Source organism: Ipomoea nil, unplaced genomic scaffold (genome assembly GCF_001879475.1).
Source record: "Ipomoea nil cultivar Tokyo-kokei standard unplaced genomic scaffold, Asagao_1.1 scaffold0642, whole genome shotgun sequence".
NCBI lineage: Eukaryota > Viridiplantae > Streptophyta > Magnoliopsida > Solanales > Convolvulaceae > Ipomoea > Ipomoea nil.
Genome location: NW_017617070.1, coordinates 222,996 through 243,810, shown reverse-complemented (window position 1 = coordinate 243,810; position 20,815 = coordinate 222,996). Strand labels below are relative to the sequence as shown.

Below are 20,815 nucleotides of genomic sequence, written 5' to 3'. Positions count from 1 at the left end.
TTGTTGCTGGCAAAGATAGCTCGAGAGATGAATCAGTTAGGTTTTCATTGATTTAAACTTCCTTGGTTGGTCGAGAACGTCGATGATAAGTGTAAGGAAAGGGAGAGATACTGGTGTTTTGTAAATGAGGTTCTATAGGTGAGAAACTAAGATTTCTAGGTAATGTGTAAAACTAGTAATAATAAAAGGCTAAAGTGTCATCCCGCACCATGAACTATTCTTGATTATTCATGCAGCACTATGATCTTTAATAAGTGATATTTAGAGCCATAAACCATATTTTTTTAATCGTTTAGAACTTTTTACAGATTTCCTACAGGTTACCAGTAATAATATTGTTGACATGAAATTTTTTATTAGTTTTTTTTTTTTTTTTTTTTTTTTTTTTTTTTCTCCTTTCACCTTCGTATTATAATTTGTTTTTCGTATTTTTCTTTTTTCCTAAACATATAGGCTTGCTTTGCGTTTTTCGCTTTTTGTTTCTCCGATACCAAACTCCACCGAGTAGGCTTATACAGAGCATGCCATTGGAGAAACGAGAAGCGAAAAACGCAAAGCAGGACTATACGTTTAGGAAAAAAGAAAAATATGAAAAAAAATAATACGAAGATGAAAGAAGAAAAATATAAAAAAAAAAACTAATAAAAAATTATATGTCAGCAATATTATTATTGATAACTTATAGGAAACTTGTAAAAAGTCTTAGACGAAACAAAAGTCATGATTTATAACTCTAAATATCACTTATTAAAAATCATAGCATAGTATAAATAATCAGGAATGATTCATGCTGCGGATGACAATAAAATTATTAAAGTGGTAAAATTATCGATAACTTACTTGTAAAAAGTCTTATACGAAACAAAAGTCATAATTTATGACTCTAAATATCACTTATTAAAAATCATAATACACTATAAATAATTAGGAATGATTCACGGTGCGGATGACAATAAAATTATTAAAGTGGTAAAACTTATTAATTGACGAATGAAATCAGAAATAGCAGCCGCAGCATTTGCCATTTCTTCTCCAGTTTCATATAATTGTAAATAAACAGTGAAAGCTAACTAGCTAAGTACCCGACCAAAAAAAAACGAGAGGATTAAATAAAAAAAGGATTTTTTTTCCCAACCTGAATGGTCTCTCGTCTTTGCCCTCTCTTCCGAAATCTCCACCTTCCTTCCGCTCCATCTCTATCCGGCGACGGTATGGCGGTACGTGTTCTTCCACGCGCCATTCCTTCCACCTACGTCGTCACAGTGAGCGCTTCTTCGCGTTCGCATTTTAGGCTCTCGCCGACGCTTAGTCGCCTCTCATTTCCAACTTCGTCTATTGAGCCGTCCTCGATTTTTGAGAGAAGGTTCGGCAATGGCCCGGGACGCACAGAATTTGGTAGTTGGAGCTTCGGACGGTCGTTCGGGAGAGTGCTCGCGCACCGGAGAGAGTATAGGAAACATTCAAGGCGGCCGGTGAAGAGGAAGGGAAAAGAACTGGACCTTAGTGTAAAGATTTGCATTGAAGAGCAGTTGCCTGATGATCCTGAAGTTCTGGTGTGTAGCTGAATATATGTATGAATGTACTATTCTGATTTTTTTTTTTAAATTTTAATTATTGGATTTTATATGTTTCTAATTTTATTATATGGTTAGCTCCAAAATGCTGTCTCTCTTGACCTCTTGGGTATGATTTGATGCAGTTATATGCAGTTGTCAATGTATGCATAGATAGATTTTATATATTTCTTTCTACTGGTGGAAAATGGTAGATTTCATTAACAAACCATACTTAAATCTGTTTCCGCTATGATGCATTTGTAGTTTTGTACAAGTATTTATTCATCTACTTTGTTATAGAGTTTCAAAAAAATTATAACCTTGAAAATATTTTCGGTACCAAATAGCGTTCCCAATGGTTTTTAACTGTTTATGACTTGATTCTTTGTTCCAGGATATTGCTGAAATGCTCCGACTTAATGTGCCAATGGCATTAAAATTAGCACTTGATGGTTTGAAAGATTCAGAGTATAAAACTAGAGATACTGCAATTGGTGATGTTGGTTGTTTTGAGAGCGTTGAGTTATCTGTACTTCTTTGCAACGATGAGTTCATCCGCGCATTGAATAAAGAGTGGAGAGATGAAGATAAGCCTACTGATGTCCTCTCAATGTCTCAACATATTCCTGAACTTAAAATTCCCATCGTAAGAAACTAAATGTGATGTTTCCTTGATTTTTATGGAGATGTTTCCGTAAGGAAGCTTGATGCGAGTCTTTATTACACAGCTCATGCTGGGTGACATCGTAATTTCTGTTGAGACAGCTGCGAGGCAAGCAGAGGAAAGAGGGCATACACTTCTTGACGAGATACGCATCCTTCTGGTTGGTGTAACATATTTCTGTTACTCTGCAACAACCCCGCATTTGATTACCTAAATCTTGTGTTATATTTGGGTGTGTGTTGAATATTCTGCATTTTTGCTCCATTTCTACCCCATTCCCCCTATCATTTCCAATTGTTTATTGTGCAGTCATCTTTAATTGTGTGTGTGTTAAATATTCTACATTTTTTCTCCATTCACATTTCATTTCTACCCCATTCTCTTATCCTTTCCAATTTTTTATTGTGTAGTCATCTTTAATCATTGATTGTTGAAAAATGGATGTTAATTCACTGGAAATAATATGGATTGAGTAACCCCAAAAAGTTGTACCAGTTGTTGAGTAACAAATGAAGACAAATAGGGCTCTCTTTCTTCTGTCATTTTAGCTGTAGATGTTAAATATTTGGAATGGGATAAATGGATAATAAGACAATTAATTGCATGGGTTGGAGACCTATCAAAGGATGTCTCTTTGTTGAGAATTGGAAATTTGTTTTCTCTTTGTGTTTTCTTTGTTTTCTTAAATAAAAGGGGAAAATAAAAGAGATATCAGATTAACAAACCAAACCATAATTATTTTAAGATTACAGATTGCGAAGGAGAAAGAATCTGGACTAACTATAGTGATTGAAACTGAAATTCCTTTATATTACAGGATGTCTCATTACATAATTGTCTCACTGTAGGTTCATGGATTGCTACATCTTTTGGGATTTGATCATGAAATTAGTGATGAGGCAGAAACTGAAATGGAGGAGAAGGAGGAGGCACTTTTGAATAGTCTTGGATGGAAAGGGAAAGGATTAATTCATAGTGCTTATGACACTGATGGAACTACGTCTATTGAGACTATAGATGGTAATTTACCTAATCAACTTTGACATTTTGCTTTCTCGGAAGAAATTTCACTTCCATTAAACATACTACATACTTGCATATTCTCATCACTAAAAGAATCTCACATCTAATTGTTTAAAGACAGGAAGATGGAAGGTGGTCTTCGATTTTACAGACCAAAGTTTAGATATATCTTTTGTGATATGGATGGTAAGGTAACTGTTTATGATGCTTGGAAGTGTTTTCTTTACATCTTTTCAAGCACTTATTACAGGCTATTATTATTATTGTTGTTGTTGTTATTATTATTATTATATTATTATTATATTATATTATTTGTCTTGTTATGCAAGGCACTCTTCTAAATAGCAAAAGTCAGATTACTTGTGCAACAGCACAAGCTCTAAAAGAGGCTACTTCAAGGGGTGTAAAAGTAGTGATAGCTACTGGAAAAGTGAGTATGCATTCAACTTGTGTTTCTCATTGGAGTTTTGTATTTTTAATTTTAGTCCGGCGAACTTCTGTGTACCTATATTGGCTTTTCTTTCAACTAAAACGTTACCTGATACTTTTGATTCTGTCATGAGGAGCAGACTCGTCCTGCTGTCATAAATTTGATGAAGACAGTAGACTTAGTAGGAAAGGATGGCATCATTTCAGAGTTTTCGCCTGGTGTGTTCTTGCAGGTATGGTTTCATACATTTCTTCTAGTGGCAAGTTTGCACATTGTGCAAATTTATGCCCAATGATTTAGTTTTAAGTAGGAGTGTAGGACTAAATTAAATCTTAATTTGTCGATATTATTTTACTACAACTTGAATGCTTAGACAATTTACTTTTCAGTAGCCCTTCACCCCACGTGGTGAAGTACCCTTATAATTCTTAGTATTATAGTTTGTAAAATTACATAACCTATAGGTGAATAATTTTCATGAACTTAATTACGTAAAGTATATTAGAGGAAGATTAAAAAATATTTTTTTTCTTAAGAAAACATATATTGCAACCACCGAATTGGAGTGTAGATCTCTTAGTTGGGAAAAAAAAAATCTTATACCGTTCTTATGCACCCTCTGAAGGAAAACAAAAGAATCACTATAAATAAAAAAACAAACTAACTCCTATTGTTGTTCATAATCAGCTAGGTCACCCTAGATTCAATAAATTGCGTTGAATTGTTCTAGGTCTTTCAAATTTGTCTGCTTAGAGTGTGAATCTTGTCAACTTGGAAAACACTCTAGAACACTGAACATCTTTCCCTAAATAGGTATTAAGTAAACCGCATCTCCTTTCTTATTTCTCCATAGTGATATTTGGGGACCTTGTCAAAGTCCCTTCAAAATTAGGTATCCGATATTGTCCTTATGCAACAATGTTGTAAAATGTTCAACATATATAAGAAAAGTCATCATAATGAAATAGCTAAACAGTTTGGGGGTGTATATCAAAACTTTAGGTAGTGATAATGTCAAAGAACACTTCTCAGCTTTTCATTTTGTTCTCTTAGATTTAGAAGATATCTCATGATCTTGTCTAGATACTTCACAGCAAAATAGAGTAGCGGAATGGAAGAATCAACATCTAGAATGGAAGAATCAACATCTAGTGTAGACAACCATACTATGCTTATTCACAACATATATGACCTCATCTTTGTACATGACAAAATACCTTATAGCATGTTTTTCCCTATGAACCTCTATGTAATCTCCCATTAAAAGTTTTTGGGTGCACTTGTTTTGTTTAGGATACACCCCAGGGCCCCAGGTTGAGACATACTCTTAGTCAAATCCTTGAAATGTGTCTTTGTGAGGTACTCTAGTCTACAAAAGGGATGTAAATTCTATTGTCCTGACACACATGGGTTCTGTGTCATTTAATGTTACCTTCTTTGAGTTTACACCATTCTTTTCAACTACACCTACAAAAGTCCTTAATCAATTTCAATGTTCTTCCTATACTTGCATTCAAAGGAGTATTAGTTTCCAAGCAATATCTTTTTCATGGAATTTAAATTCAATTCCTTCTCAATTATTTTCCATGAACCAAAAGGGCCATAATTCTTTCACCTCCTAACAAAGGATGGCCACCTTTGAACATTTCCAATGAATATCCCTTGTTGGTGGGTTAACCTTGTTAGGTTTTTCAAGGCTCTCCTAACAAATTGAATTACTGTGGCCTGCGGGTGTTCATGACTAACCAACTCTTCAAGCATTCATAAATTTTGTATGGGATTTCTGCTCACCCCTTCCCCAACAGTGTTCACGACTAACCAACTCTTCAAGCATTCATAAATTTTGTATGGGATTTCTGCTCACCCCTTCCCCAACAGTGTAATTATGGGTCAGAAATATGAAATGGCTATGTAATTGAGTTAAAAAAGTGAACGTGGAAACCCACAAGAAAAGAAGAAGAAGAAAGAACCAGAGAGAGTAATAAGGATTAAGGAATGACTATGAAAGATTAAAAAATGGATGAGAATAATATCAAAATTGGTTGAGAAGGAGAAAGCACATGTTTTGGCAGTCTTTTCCTCTCACCTTAATGATAAAAAAGAGACTGCTTTGGAGCATCATTTGAGAAAACAAAATGTTAGCCTGTTTAGTGTTTACTTTTAGGAAACTGTTTTTTTTTTTTTTTTGTCAGTTTTCATTCTTGTGAAAGTGTGAAGGGTTTCATCTATTTTCCACATCATAGAGCTGTACATAATACAATAATTTATACAGGACAAGCTATGACCTAATGGATCCACTGTAACGGGCCTAGGGTTTCAACAATTCTCTATTTTCTTTAGAAAACTTGTTTACTAACACTTATTTTTCTCAAATTTATTTTTTTAGACTTAACATTATAAAATTAACACACTTTTAATTTCAAGTGATTTTTAGACCTTATATTTAAAATATTTTTAGATGTGTTTGGTTTAAATTGAATAAATATAATTTCTACTTTTAAGTTTAATATATGTAAGATTTTTACATTTGATATCTGAACCAAATTTATATCCGTATACAACATATAACTAAAAACATATCCGAGCCAATAACCTATTAAGTTCACATAAAATTTAGTTTAGATAATATTAATAATTTTTTGAGCTAATATTTAAAATATTTTTGGATATATTTATTTGAATGAAATGTATATGAATAATTTTTACTTTGATTCTAATATATGTGAAATTTCAATATCCGATATCTAGAACAGACTTATATTACAATATAACATAACTAAAATTCCCTACCAAAAAAAGAAAATAACATAACTAAAATTATCTGAACTAATAATCTATTGAGTTCAATCAAAATCTAAAACTTGGTGTAGAGTTCAATTTTTAATTGTGATAATGTGAATAGTGTTTAACTTTAAGCATAAGCAAATGAGTTATGTTTATATAAGTAAGTAAATGCGAGTATAAAAGATAGAAAATGGTGATAAGTAAAAGAAGATAATACTGAATGTAATCATAGTAATGAATAAATATGTAAGTAGATAATGGTGAGAATGTGGTTATAGTGATTTATAGCGAAATAGATGATAGAGATTCTGTTTTCCATTTAGAAAATAGTTTTTAAAAGTTCTCAAGTTTTCTAGAAAACTGGAGTTTCTAGTTTTCAAAAATGAAAAACTGTGCTAGTAGTAAACATGTCCTGTTTTCTATTCTCCAATTTTCTAGTTTTCCAGAAAACTGGAGAAATTCTCTAGTTAGTAAATGGGATTGAACAAATTCATAAATGTTCATTTTATACATTGCTTCATGCCTTTGTTTTTCATTACTCCAGGGACTGCTTGTGTATGGTAGACAAGGTAGGGAAATTTCGAGAAGGAATTTAGACCCCAATGTCTGCAGAGAGGTAAATTTGTTCTACCTCTGGTTTGCACAAGTACCATAGCTTAATTAATTGTTATTGTTGTCGTAATTATTTCTTCAAATATGACTACATATCCAAACTATTAGCCCAGGTTTGACAAGTAAGAAAGTTACTGCAATTCTTTTATATAGGATGAAATACTTGCTAAGTAAAATCAGGGATCAACAACATTTGGGGACGAGTAAAGTTTTTAGATTCCATTGTCTGGATATTAAACTTTGACAACAAATAACAATTATAAAATTTACATTCCAAGGATCACTATTTATGATTAGGTCTCGAGGTCCAGTCTATTTCCATGTACCCAAATTCCATTGTCTGGATATGAAACTGACAAATAACAATTATAAGATTTAGATTCCAAGGATTACAATTTATGATTAGGCCTCAAGGTCCAGTCTATTGGCATGTACCCAAACAATAAATGAATTTTCCTGAGAAGCATTGCTTCTGCAATTAGTGAAGGAAAAAACTCTTATTGCTTGTTTATGCTATGTTAAAAATGCATTTGACTGAACAAACTATTGATAGATCCCTCTGAATAAATAGTGTTTATTGCTTTGTTTTTGGACCTTGGTCTTTGCTTTGACTTCCAAAGCTTATGATTTTAAATCATTTATTGATAGCTACTGTGTCATACTGTCATCGTTACACCTGTCTTATGTGTCACTTTGTCGTTGTTCCTCTATAGTACCAACTACATTTGGTGGGGTTGCTAGAGTGACTCTTTAACTTGAACTGTTGCTCCTTGAGTATCTACAAGAAGTCAAGAATTATAATCCTTCTCTGATTGCAGGCATGCCTCTACTCTCTCAAACACAAAGTTCCTCTTATTGCCTTCTGTGAAGATCGTTGTTTAACTTTATTTGACCACCCTTCCGTGGAATCACTTCACACAATATATTATGAGCCAAAGGTCCAGAATCTATAATTTGCACTCCTAATAGTCTAAATCAAGTATAGACATGTTAACAAACTTTTGTTTTGACATGAAATCTTTTGATAGGCGGAGATCATTCCAAGTGTTGAACAACTTCTGGCAGGAGTGGAAATACAGGTGTGCTTTTAAAGTGGTATAAGTATTATCTTCTGTAGATTTGCAAGTGAAAAATTTTCATGTGATAGTGTTTTTTTTTTTTTTGGCCACTGTTAGTTTTTAGGGTGAAGTAGGGATTGGCCATTTTGGTTGTATGTTTTTTTCTATCCTCATGTCCTTGACTATGTGTATATCCATACTGCTATTGTGAGATAACAAAAATCTTTCTGAACAATCCATTTAACACATTATTGAGTTAGGCTTGCATGACAGTGTGAGTTTTACTTGAGCATATATGTGGCGTACATATTTGGTTCACAAAATAGGCTGGGGGATGGAATAACCGTTCCACAGGATAGGCCTATTATGCTGTTTGGTTCATTTTTTATTCTGTGGAGTTAGATATTCCTTAAATAATACTTGCACACTAATATTTACAGACTTATACACATTGTTGACTTGGCTTTTTCCATGTTTTTTCTCCTAACCATTATACTTTTTTTTTTTTTTTTTTTTTTTTTTTTTTTCCTTCTGGAATCCTATTCTTATTCCCTTTATTTTCAATCCTTGAACCAAACACCACAATAGAGTAGCTGGTTAGAACATTCTTCATCATTCATAGGCTAATGATCAGTCAAGTTCCTTAAAAAGTTAACATCTTATACACTAAATTATCAGTGGTTTCTCCTGGTGATGAAACTACCTACAAATGCTAAGAAGCTAAACAAGATGGCCGCCATAAACATTGCTATTTTGGTTGTTCACGCTACAAAATTTATCCAAATCTGCAGAAGATGATATTCTTGGACACTGCTGAAGGAGTGGCTTCTACATTGAGACCATATTGGATGGAAGCAACCGGGGAATATGCTTCTGTTGTACAAGCTGTACCAGATATGCTTGAAATTGTTCCTTCAGGAACTTCTAAAGGCAGAGGAGTCCAAATGCTTCTTGATCATTTAGGTGTTAGTCCAAATGAGGTATGCGTTTTTTTTTTTTTTTTTTTTTTTTTTTGAGTAAATAATGAGGTCATCTGTCAATCATGCTTTTCACTCTCCTGCACCCTAGTCCCCAGAAAGCTTCTCTAATGATTTTATAGCATCTGATTAAAAATAATTTTAAAAATAAAGAAAAAGAAATGCTCTAGAATGGAAGTATTCAAAAATGAATTTGTTGAGTGGTGCAAAGATAAATTGATTTATTTGAAGCTCTTTTTTGTTTTTTTTTTGTTTTTTTTTTTTTTTTTTGTTTTTGTTTTGCCATGGTTATATAGATAATGGCGATTGGTGATGGGGAAAACGATATGGAGATGCTTGAGCTGGCTTCTCTGGGCGTTGCTCTCAGCAATGGATCAGAGAAGGCAAAGGCTGTTGCTAATGTGATTGGTTCCAGCAACGATGAAGATGGAGCAGCTGATGCAATTTATCGCTACGCATTTTAAGGTTGTGTTTTGCAACAAGAGAGAAAGGGAGAAACGTGAGGTTTAAAAGAAATAAATTTAAATTCTTGAGATTACAAAAACGTAAATTTTTTTGACTCTAATTATGTCAATTTGTTAGTAAAGGAAGAAACTTATTTTTTTGGGGCATTTGGTTCATGGAATGTTATGTTATATTACTTAATCAGATTACATTTTTAAGACATTACTTTCATACTTTGTGCATATTACTAAGTGATTATGTGTTAAGTTTGTGCTTGGTTAATATTTGATGATAAAATATTAGTTATCAATGTCAGTCTAGCTCAAAATTGATAGGTTGATGAGAATTGTATAAACTGTATTAGTTGATAGTGAGATTACAACTGCACAGATTGAAAGAATATATACAAGAGAAAATTATAAGAAAGACTAGGATAAAGGGTCATAATGTGATTCAAATACAAAGAGTTCTAATACTAGTTGTAATACTCTTCTTGAAGCACATGGTATACTAGTAATATGTAGCTTGTTTTGAAGAAAAGAAGATCTAGGACTAGGTAAAGTGAGATAAAATGAACTTGAATGTCAGGAAGCAACTTTATCTCGAAGGAAGTGATAATCAATTTCTACGTGTTTGGTACGAGTATGGAAGATGGGATTTGTATACATATAAGTGGCACCAAGATTGTCACATCATAAATTTGGAACATATATACCTGACACTTTAATTTCTCGCAGCAAGAAGACTATCCACATAACTTCAGCACAGACATTTGTTAGAGAGACATCTGTTAGAGATTTGTATTCTGCCCCAGTAAAAGATCTAGCAACAATTCTTTATTGTTTCTTACAGACCCAAGAGACAAGGTTGAATTCAAGAAACACAGCAAAATCATTCGTGTACTTACAGTGTTCAGGACATTCAGCCCCGTCAGAATCAGAGAATGCATGGAGTTCTCTTGATGCTGACTTTCTTATACGCAAGCTAAAATTAACTGTTCCCTTAACATACATCAAGACTCGTTTTAGGTGTTCCCAATGTGATATTGTAGGAGCATGCATGTGTTGACACAATTGATTGACTGCGAATGATAGATCTGGGTGTGTGATAGTTAGATACTGTAGTGCTCTTGCCAGACTTCTGTACCGCATAGGATTCTTATATAAATCTACACTGAAGGGGATAGATTTCGAAACAGAGATAGGAGTAAATAATGCTTTACATTATGCCATTCCAACACGTTTCAAAATATCATTCATATATCTCTGTTGCGAAAGTAAAATACCATCATCACATTTAATTGTTTCAATTATAAGAAAGAAACCAGGTTCACCAAGATCCCTAATCTTAAATGCAACATATAATTCTCTTATCAAACGAGTCACAAGATCCTGATTACTTCCCATCACAAGTATATCATCAACATAGACCAGAAAATATACATAAGCAGAGTCCAGTGAGTAGTAAAATAGAGACACATCCGTTTTTTATGCTTGAAACCCAACAGAGAGTAAAAACGAATGCAGGCGATTAAACCGATTGAGATACAAAGAACGTTTAAGCAAGCAAACATGATTGAGATATTGAACATCAATATAACCAGGTGACTGCTTCATATAAACAGTTTCAGACAGATTTTCATTTAGGAAAGCATTATGAACATCAAGTTGCCTGATAACCCAACCAGAAGATAAAGCCAAGGAAAGAAGCAACCTGACAGTAGTGAGTTTTACCACTGAGCTGAATGTATCAAAAAAATCCTATCCAGGCACCTGATTGAATCCTTTTGCTACTAATCTTGCCATGTCTTTCTCAATAGAACCATCTGCCTTTCGTTTAGTGCGAAAGACTCACTTACATCTAATAACATTCATATCTGCCTGAGAGGGTACAAGACACCATGTTTGGTTCTGTAGAAGAGCATTGAATTCCTGGTCTATGCCTCACGCCACTCTGGATGTTTTACTGCCCGAGTGTAACAAGTGGGATCCGGGGGACAAACCTGAGCACTCAAAGCTGTTGGTGGTGCCTGAGACCGACTGCGAGTCTCCATCGTGTGAGTCTGAGTGGTAGATTTCATTGACTTTCCTCGTAGATGGCCATGGGTCGAGTGACAACGGAAGACTGCACATCAACCTGCTGTTCAGCAGGCTGTGTGTGCCTGTGAGAAGCACCCGCGGGGGGTTCCGATGGGTCATCCCCATTCGCTGGTTCATCTGGCTGTGTTAAAGTCATGGCATTTTGCACATTCTGCTGTAGAATCGATTCTGCCAATGGAGTGGTTTGAGAAGCCTGTGGTGTCTGCAAAACATTTTTAGTAGCAAAGGGAAAGATAGAATCATCAAACCTCACATGTCTACACACATAAACCTTATTAGTCTGTAAGTTCATACACCTATAACCGCGGAATGACTCAGAATATCATAGAAAGACACACAGAGAAGACCTGAAGGACATTTTTTGATGGTTATACGACCGTAAATAAGGATAACGACACTTGAAGACACGAAGGAAAGAGTAGGATGGAGGAATTTTTGCAAAACTAAGTGAGAACTGGGGTTATTTAACATAGTAGATGGCATTCTATTGATTAAATACACATCAGTCTCAAAAGCAAAATCTCAGAATTTATGCCGAATAGAGGCATGAGCCATGAGAGTTAAACCTGTTTCAAGTATTGGTGAGCAAAAAATGAAGACCGACCGAAAAACCGATGAACGATAACCGAACCGACTAAAAATTACGGTTTTCGGTCAGTTATCGGTTATAGTGTTCAAAAAATTTTAGTCATTTCGATTTTTCGGTCGTTATCAGTTTTGGATTAAAAATAAAGAAATCGACTGAAAAACCGAGGGTAAGTCTAAACATTTTAACGTATATGCCTAGCTCATAATTATTCAAAATAATATAATTCATTAGTGAGCCTAATACTAAGTCAGTACTCTGTGAGATTGCGACTATGAACTTGCGAAATGCGAATGCGAATGTGAAATGTGAAGTGCGAACCTGTAGGCTGTAGCTAGTCATTACTCAGTTTTCTTATTTTGTTAATTGCTTACTGCTTACAGTTCTTAGTGTAGTACTATAAAATGTTGTGTAGAAATGTAGTACTGTAGAATGTAGTGTAGTAGTGTAATACATTTGCTTCACTAATTCAAAAATTATATTGCTTCACTAATTCGTTAATTGCTACTGCTTTGTTAATTGCTTCACTAATTCATAAATTGCTTATCTTTGTGATGTTTATTCTATTTTTTTTTTAAAAAGAAATTAGAGCCCGTTAAGTAATTATGTTCGGTTAAAAGTAACTGATCATAACCGACCAAAAATTTTGATTTCGGTCAGTTCGGTTATGAGAATGACTTCGGTTATTTCGATCAGTTATGAGAAGGATAATATTTTTTCGGTTATTTCGGTTATTAATCGAAAATCGACCGATGCTCACCCCTAGTTTCAAGTATGTATCTATGTTTCTTTCAACATGACCATTTTGTTAATGAGTGTAGACACATGACTGTCTATGATTAATTCCAAACTAAACAAAAGAATGATGGAGTTTCTTATATTCAACTCCTAGATCAGATTGAATGAATTTAGTTTTTCTATAGAAGGAACGCTCGACCATAGTGCGAAACTTATCAAAGATGGCATAAAGATCAGATTTTAATTTAATGGGATAATACCAAGTATGGCATGAGTGATCAGCAGCGACGGGAAGGAAGGTCGCCGGACAACGGCTGAGTTCCGTCAACAAATCCCATGAGCCCGTGGCCCTACAAAAAAGGTACCACTTGCATCTTCCAAAACAAAAAATTCGTATGAGTGAGCTTGGTGATGATAAAGTGATGCGCAGTAGAAAGCGAATTAACACCCATAGAACCGGAGGAAGTAACGACAGCATCAGAAACGGTCCGTTCAAAGGAGTTAGCAGATCCGTCAATATTACTGCCTTGGGGTTCCATTGAGAGAAAATAGGAAAGGAACCTGAGACTACTGATACCAGATGAGAACTGTATAAACTGTATTAGATGAACCGTGATTACAACCATGGGCGGACCTAGTGTGGGGGCAGTTGCCCCACTCCCCTACCCCACCCCTTTATATATATGTATGTATATGTATACATAAATAGCATGAAATATTATATAAATATATATTTATGTTGAAAAAATAAATAGTTTGGGTAACTTGGTTGAACTCCAAATTTTATGTTATAAAAGGCTTATGTCATGGGTTCAAATCTCATTAGCAACACTTTTAATTATCTTCTCTCTTTCATTTCTTCATAAGATAAATTAAATATTTTTAGTCTACTTTTTATGAATCATTTAATTAACAAATTAAATGCTCTTTTAGTCTAGTTTTTATAAATCATTTAATTAATGTAGTATACAAGTTTATAATATACTTTATTGTATTCGAATTAAGTTAAAAAAATCGATCTAACTAAAAGAAATTAAAATTTAAAAGTATTTATAAATATATTGTTACTCAAATTATTTTTTCTAATTAATTATGTTTCATATTTTCTCATAAATATATTGTAATTTATAATATATTTTGTATTTTAACCTTATTATGGTTGTTTGATATTTTGTCATTGACATTTCTAACGTCATTTAATATTCGCCCCCACTAAGATGATTTTCTGGATCCGCCACTGATTACAACTGTACAGATTGAGGGAATATATACAAGAGAGAATCATAGGAAAACTAGGATAGAGAGTCATAATGTGACGACAATTTATATCCTGCACCAGGGTGTGCATTACATTATGCGCCCTGATGCAAAACGACGTCGTTTCAGATTTTTTTTTTCAAATTTCGCTACCCTGTGTTGGCGGTTAATTTTCTTTTAAAAAAAATCTCATGTTAAAAAATGTACATAATTTTATACTAGAATAGTAGAATACACATAATTGTATACATAAATATACATAATTGTATAACAAAATACACATATTTTTTTAAAAGATAATACATATAATCTAACATAATACATAATATACATAAACTTTTAACATAATAAACATCAACTCTTAACATAATACACATTTCGGATATTGATGGAATAATTACGGAGCGGATCCGGGCGACGTAATATGAAGCGAATCAGACCCGGGACCCGACTTGACTAAGCACGCGGCCGCGGACAGACCATGGAGGGGTCTGCATCTCCGGGGTCCTCGGCTATTACCACGGGGTCCTCGACTACTATCATGGGGTTCTCGGTACTACCACAGGGTCCTCGGCTACTACCACGGGGTCCTCGACCACTACCACCCCGGGGTCCTCGACCACCTTGGGGTCGGCCAACATGGGCTCGGCACCCCAGGATTAGCCCACGTAGGCTTGACCACCACTGGGTCGGCCAACGCGGGCTTGGTCACCCGGGGTCGGCTCGGCCGAGCTCCGGGCTCAGCCGGGGATGAGGTCTCCGCGTTGTCCGAGTCATACGGTTATTGTTGCGGCCCAAGGCGGTTGGGGGCATCTCCAACGGTTTCTCCGGGGTTGTTATGGCGACATAGGCTATAAAATCCCTCCTTGATGTCCTAATCAAGGCATCTTCTACTCTCTTACTATAGTGGTCTTGTTATTACACGTTCTGAATCTCTGTAATAGCATTATACACCCATTTAATACAATATTCGTACGTTATTTCTACCCCAATTATCATTTTATTATTCGTTCATTATATTCAATCATATAATCGGGTTGTATAATACAGACGTCCGGGTTCATATAATCCATCATTGGTGTTCTTGTTGAGAGCGGCTCTACAAGCTTAAGCGCTCTCCCTACTACCATTCATCTGCAGCGATGACAAGATCCGGGTCGAACACCCACAATTCGCATGATTCGCGTAACACTCGCGACCTCTCCCTCGCTAACCCCACTAACGGGATAACGGCAAACTGGCAGACCGTGCCCGTGGGGACAGGAGGGGACCTCAGAGATCAGATCAACGGGAATTGGCGGGGGACGGCGGAGGACCTCCGGGGTCGGCTCAGCAACAATCGCCCCACGGCGGGTCGGCGCTGCCCGCTTCGCCCCCGATTTTGACCCCCCAAGAGGAGGCGGCCGCACTTGAACAGGCAGCGACCGTGTTGAACTGTGTCGCGGAGGGGCTTCGGCGGGGTGCCCCGGCACCTCCACCCTCGCTCCTTCCAATGGGACGCGGTGGTCCGAGCACCCGGGGCGCTGGCAGATGGAGAAGTCAACACGCTGCAACCGTCGGAGAGGCGAGGCGAAGCGAAGACCAGCAGAGGTTGGCATGAGCAACGGGAGGAGAAGAAGACTCAGCCAACTCGGACCACATCCGCTCTCGGGCGGTTGGGCGTATGGGTGATGGTGCGAGACCGCCTAGGGCCGAGGCCGACCGCAAACGCTTGGCCGGTAGAGTCATCGTGTTCGCGAAGGTCTCGGATCCATGAACCTCGTGCTCTGGGGCTGCGGGAGCCGACCCCCCCACTAAAGCACTCGGGGGAGACCAGAGGCCGACCTCCAAGCTCCCAGCGTGACGAGATGGATCAACTACGCAAGCAGATGTGCGAGTTACGACGCAAGATCGAGGCGTGCGACGAATCACCGGAGGCTCGAGATACCCTAGCCACACCTTTCACAGGGGACACCATGGCCGAGCCTTTGCCTTGAGATTTCCGCCTCCCGACCAGCAAACCCTACCCGTGGGGTCGGGTAAGAACCTCAAGGATCCGATCAACAGCAACAACCAAGGCGGGCCATCTCCGCCTATCCTACCTCAGATCCCCGGGTCTTCAAGAAGGAGTAGACGCGCTCCAACAAGCTACCACCTTGTTGACCCGCTCCGTGGAGGGGCTCTAAGGAGGTGCCCAATCCCCTCCACTCGGCTCGAGACATCTTAGGAGACCCCAATCCTCCTAAGGTGTGTTATGACCCCACATTGCCAACCTCAATTTCGTGAAGGGGGAGAGATCCCAGCTAGTCCTACTTTGGTTCATGGCCGACCTCAGCTTGATCAAACCCCTCTTTTTGTCGAGCACGCGTTGAGAGACTCGGCTTGTCTCGGGTGTACATACTCATGATTTTCGAGTTCACACCGGAGAGCCCATCCTTCTCCCATCCTCCGAGAAGCCAAGCTTAAGGCTTGTTGAGTTCAGCTCGAGGAACTTGGAGGAGCTTGAGCTCGGCTGCCACGACAATGAAGCCCGAGCTTGGCCACCGAAACCACCATGAGAATGAGGAACCAGAGCTCGGCCGCCACGAGAATGGGGAGCCCGAGCTCGGCCACCAAGAGAATGAGGAGCCCGAGCTCGGCCACCACAACTACGAGGAGCCGAGCTCGGCCACCGAGAGTACGAGCTCGTCCAACATGAGAATGAGGAACCCGAGCTCGACCACCGAGAGCACGAGCTCGGCCGCCATGAGAAGGAGGAGCTCGAGCTCGGCCACAATTGGACCTTGCACGGGTCCTCCAGACCATGAGGAGTCCGTCGGACCTTGCGGGATTCCTTCACATCTTGTAGGGCGATAGGAGGTCCAACCTCGCCTATCACCGAACGAAAGAGCTTTTGGGTCCAAGTTAAAGGACTTTGGCTACGAAGAGCTCGAGCTCGACCACCAAGAGAATGAGGAGCCCGAGCTCGATCGCCACAACTACGAAGAGCCCAAGCTCAGCCACCAAGAGAATGAGGAGCCCGAGTTCGGCCGCCAAAACTACGAGGAGCCCGAGCTCGGCCACCGAGAGCACGAGCCCGGCCAACAAGAGAATGAGGAGCCCGAGCTCGGCCGCCACGATTACGAAGAGCCCGAGCTCGGCCACCGAGAGCACAAGGTCGGCCAACATGAGAATAATGAGCCCGAGCTCGGTTGCCATGACTATGAAGACCCCAAGCTCGGCCACCAAGAGACCAAGGACTTTGCAAGGGTGCTTCAGACCTTGCAAGGGTCCGTCAAACTTGGCGACGGTCCTCCAGACCTTGCAAGGGTGCTTCAGACCATGCAAGGATCCGTCAAACCTTGCAAGGGTCCTTCAGACTTAGCAAGTGTCCACTAGACCTTGCAGGTATCCTCCAGACCTTGCAAGGTTCTCTAGGCCTTGCAAGGGTCCATCCGACCTTGGAAGGGTCGTCCTAGGGGAGATACGAGGTCCAACCTTGCCTATCGCCGAACAAAAGAGCTTTTGGGTCCAAGTCAAAGGACTTCGGCCACCGAGAGCACGAGCTCGGCCGCCATGAGAATGAAGAGCCCAAGCTCGGCCACCAAGAGAATGAGAAGCCCAAGCTCCCGCGGAAGCGTGATCCCATCCCACCGGGTCGAGGAATATGACCTCGACCTCAATGAGGAACACCACGCCACAGACCTCCACCTCATTGATGACATAAGGGAAGACGCCATGGTTCGCGCGGAAAATTACCCGCGCCAAGCGAAGACATACCACGACAAGAGAGTCCGACCTCGCTACTTTCAAGTCAGCGACTACGTCCTTCGGAGGAGAGAAACCAGCCGACCTCAGGACGGAGGCAAGTTCGCCAAGAAATGGGAGGCGCCATACGTGATCGAGGCCATAATACGCTCGGGCAGCTACAAGTTGAAGACCCCAAAGGGCAAGCCGATACACAGAGTATGGAACTCGGAGCACTTGCTCAAATTTTATCAATAGATGCACCTTTGTAAGGCGGCCCGACCCCTTAATAATTCTCGCTCGTAATGAAATAACAAATTTTGTTGTGCAATTGTCTTACGGTGAATTGAGAAAGAGTACGGGGCAACCAACCTGACGAGTCCGACTCCGCGGTCGAGAGAACACCGCCGACCCATGGCCGGACACCATGGGGTCGGTCGCCTCAAGGTTGGCTACCCTGGAGTCGGCGTCCAGCTAATCAGCCGCTTCCGCGGGCAACCCCGGTAGGCAGCCTGAACACCTTAGACCTAAGGGCGATACGATGTCCGACCTCGCCTATTGCCGAACGAAAAAGCTTATGGGTACGAGTCGGAGGACTCCAACCCATAATCGCTGAATACCCTAGGGGCGGTACGAGGTCCGACCTCGCCTATCGCCGAACGGAAAGATTCGGGGTGCGAGTCAAAAGACTCCAACCCAAGAATTGCTAAAACGTCCTAAGGGCGGTACGAGGCCCGACTTCGTCTATCGCCGAACGGGCGTAACGCAATCTAATGCCCTAGGGGCGATACGAGGTCCAACATCGCCTATCGCCGAACGGAAAGATTCGGAGTGCGAGTAAAAAAACTCCAACCCAAGAATCGCTAAAACGTCCTAAGGGCGGTACGAGGCCCGACCTCGCCTATCGCCGAACGGGCCTAATGCAATCTAATGCCCTAGGGGCGATACGAGGCCCGACCTCGCCTATCGCCGAACATGCACAACACAACCACAAGGGGTCGGCCAAAGCAACGGTTATCACAAGGATGGGCTACGCCAACCTCGCGAGTTGCCGAGCCCACGGGGTCGGTTAGCCGACCCCATTCGAGGCTGGGTCCAAGGGACAACACACCCAACCCCGCGAGAAGCCAAACCCAAGGGGTCGGCCGACCGAACCCATGTGCAGCCCGTGTGGCCAACAAACACAAAGGAAACAATCAAAAGAAGCAAGAAGTAAACAAAAGCATAAACGAAGTAAGTAGTCGATGTCATTACGAAGACAATAGTTCATGTAACAAAAGAAAGCAGCACCCCGCGCAACAAAACAACGACAGTTCGTACGAGCAAAGAAAATAGTTTGTGCGATACAATAAGCAATAGCAAAGATCCATCACGCACAACTCCAAAATAACCCGAAGGAAGCGAAGCTACTAGGTATCGTGGACATCCGACATCCCCTCCTCATCACCCGGCTGAATAAGACCCTCGACGCCAACCGGATAAATATGAATTTGCTCCAAGGAGACATCCGAGCAAGCAAAGTGGGGAAGGTCGGCTGCAAAGTCCACGTTCAACGAGAGGTCGGTCGCCGAAGTCCGAGGGGATGGTCGGACGTGCATCCCCCTCGGCCACATCCATGGGGTCGGTCGGAGAATCCAAGCTCTCCAACTCGGCGGGGAGGCCCCACGGCACAGGATCAAAAGATCCGTCTCTCTCGCGGAGGATGAAGCAGATCTTACGATACATTGCGAGCTCCCCCGCGTCATACATCACCAACCCTCGCACAGCTACGCATTCTTTCCCATCAGGAAGGCTCATGAGGTCCTCCAAGGTTTCCTCTGCATGCTCGGCAAGGTAGGCCTCTGTGTCCTTGATGAACATCTCGGAGCCCTTGTAACTACAGTTGCCTTCGAAGCCTCCTCGTGTGCCTTGCGCTCCCGCGCCCGGCTAGCAATCAACTCAGCATACTAGCCCTCCAACGCTACATGCTTGCTCCCCATGGCCTTGTGCGCCACCTCAAGCTCCTTGCGTACCCCCTCGAGCTCCTTCAAGACTCTCATCTTAACCATCAATTGGGACTGAACGATCTCGAAGGCAACATCCAGGGCTGCAACCCGAACAATGGTCTACATAATATCAGACTCCAATCGCGAGTGGAGTCCTGTCCGAGCACGGATTGCAATTTTCGCGACGCAATTTTGGGGTCCGTAATTATTAATCGGCTTAGGTACTCTCTTGGGCTGACGACTTCTCGCAGCCCCGAGAGTGGGGGACTGATGATGGAATAATTACGGAGCGGATCCGGGCGACGTAATATGAAGCCAATCAGACCCGGGACCCGACTTGACTACGCACGCGACCGGACGGACCATGGAGGGGTCTGCCTCCCCGGGGTCCTCGATATTCGGGTTGTATAATCCGGACCCCCGGGTTCATATAATCCATCAGATATACATAATTGTATAAAAAAAGATGTACATGATTGTATAAAAAATGTACATAATCGTATAAAAAAATGTACATAATTATATAATACACATAATTGTATAAACAAATACACATAATCACGTCAACTCCCTACATAACATACCAAAACGATGGTAGTGTAACTCAAGTACAAATAGTCTTAATAGGGCTGACAATCGAAAAATTAATAGGTTAGAGAAAAAATTGAATTCGAAAAGAAAATCAGTTAAGCCTGGTTGAAACTTAGTGGCTAGTCTAATTGTTCGAGTTGTTAAAGGTTATTTATTTATTTTTAAAATTTTTATTTATTTATTTTAATAAAAATTTAAGTTTTAAAGATAAATTTTAAAATTTAATAAACATATTAATAAATTTAGGTTTATAGGTGAAAAATATTTAATCTTTTATACATTGAAATAATTAATTAATTATATCTA

General features: G+C 39.7%; 2 protein-coding genes across 5 annotated transcripts; both read left to right on the top strand.

Moving 5' to 3' along the window:
- Positions 1-1,077: 1,077 nt before the first annotated feature.
- LOC109174663 (sugar phosphatase YidA) lies at positions 1,078-9,749 on the top strand. Of its 4 annotated transcripts, none has more exons than XM_019323939.1 (12): positions 1,079-1,553; positions 1,951-2,202; positions 2,285-2,380; positions 3,069-3,240; positions 3,361-3,429; positions 3,573-3,673; positions 3,813-3,905; positions 7,002-7,073; positions 7,888-8,007; positions 8,098-8,148; positions 8,919-9,107; positions 9,401-9,749. In XM_019323939.1, exons 1-12 carry the CDS (start codon positions 1,140-1,142, stop codon positions 9,566-9,568), a joined length of 1,797 nt encoding a protein of 598 aa, XP_019179484.1. In that variant the 5' UTR covers positions 1,079-1,139; the 3' UTR covers positions 9,569-9,749. The 4 variants fall into 4 exon arrangements, with proteins under 4 accessions (XP_019179485.1, XP_019179484.1, XP_019179487.1 ...); XM_019323942.1 differs by having other exon boundaries at positions 1,080-1,571; positions 9,401-9,715; XM_019323941.1 differs by having other exon boundaries at positions 1,445-1,579; positions 9,401-9,715.
- A 6,981-nt stretch (positions 9,750-16,730) lies between these two features.
- On the top strand, positions 16,731-17,585 carry LOC109174384 (pyrroline-5-carboxylate reductase 1-like). The gene is made up of 2 exons (XM_019323623.1): positions 16,731-17,051; positions 17,118-17,585. Exons 1-2 carry the CDS (start codon positions 16,731-16,733, stop codon positions 17,583-17,585), a joined length of 789 nt encoding a protein of 262 aa, XP_019179168.1.
- The last annotated feature ends 3,230 nt before the right edge of the window (positions 17,586-20,815 follow it).

Bases quoted from the DNA above. Each gene is read 5' to 3' on its own strand.
- LOC109174384 (XM_019323623.1), top strand. From the start codon at position 16,731: ATGAAGCCCGAGCTTGGCCACCGAAACCACCATGAGAATGAGGAACCA. The intron at 17,052-17,117 runs GTAGGGCGATAG...TCCAAGTTAAAG, and splicing joins GCGGGATTCCTTCACATCTT to GACTTTGGCTACGAAGAGCT.
- LOC109174663 (XM_019323939.1), top strand. From the start codon at position 1,140: ATGGTCTCTCGTCTTTGCCCTCTCTTCCGAAATCTCCACCTTCCTTCC. The intron at 8,149-8,918 runs GTGTGCTTTTAA...CCAAATCTGCAG, and splicing joins TGGCAGGAGTGGAAATACAG to AAGATGATATTCTTGGACAC. The intron at 9,108-9,400 runs GTATGCGTTTTT...ATGGTTATATAG, and splicing joins TAGGTGTTAGTCCAAATGAG to ATAATGGCGATTGGTGATGG.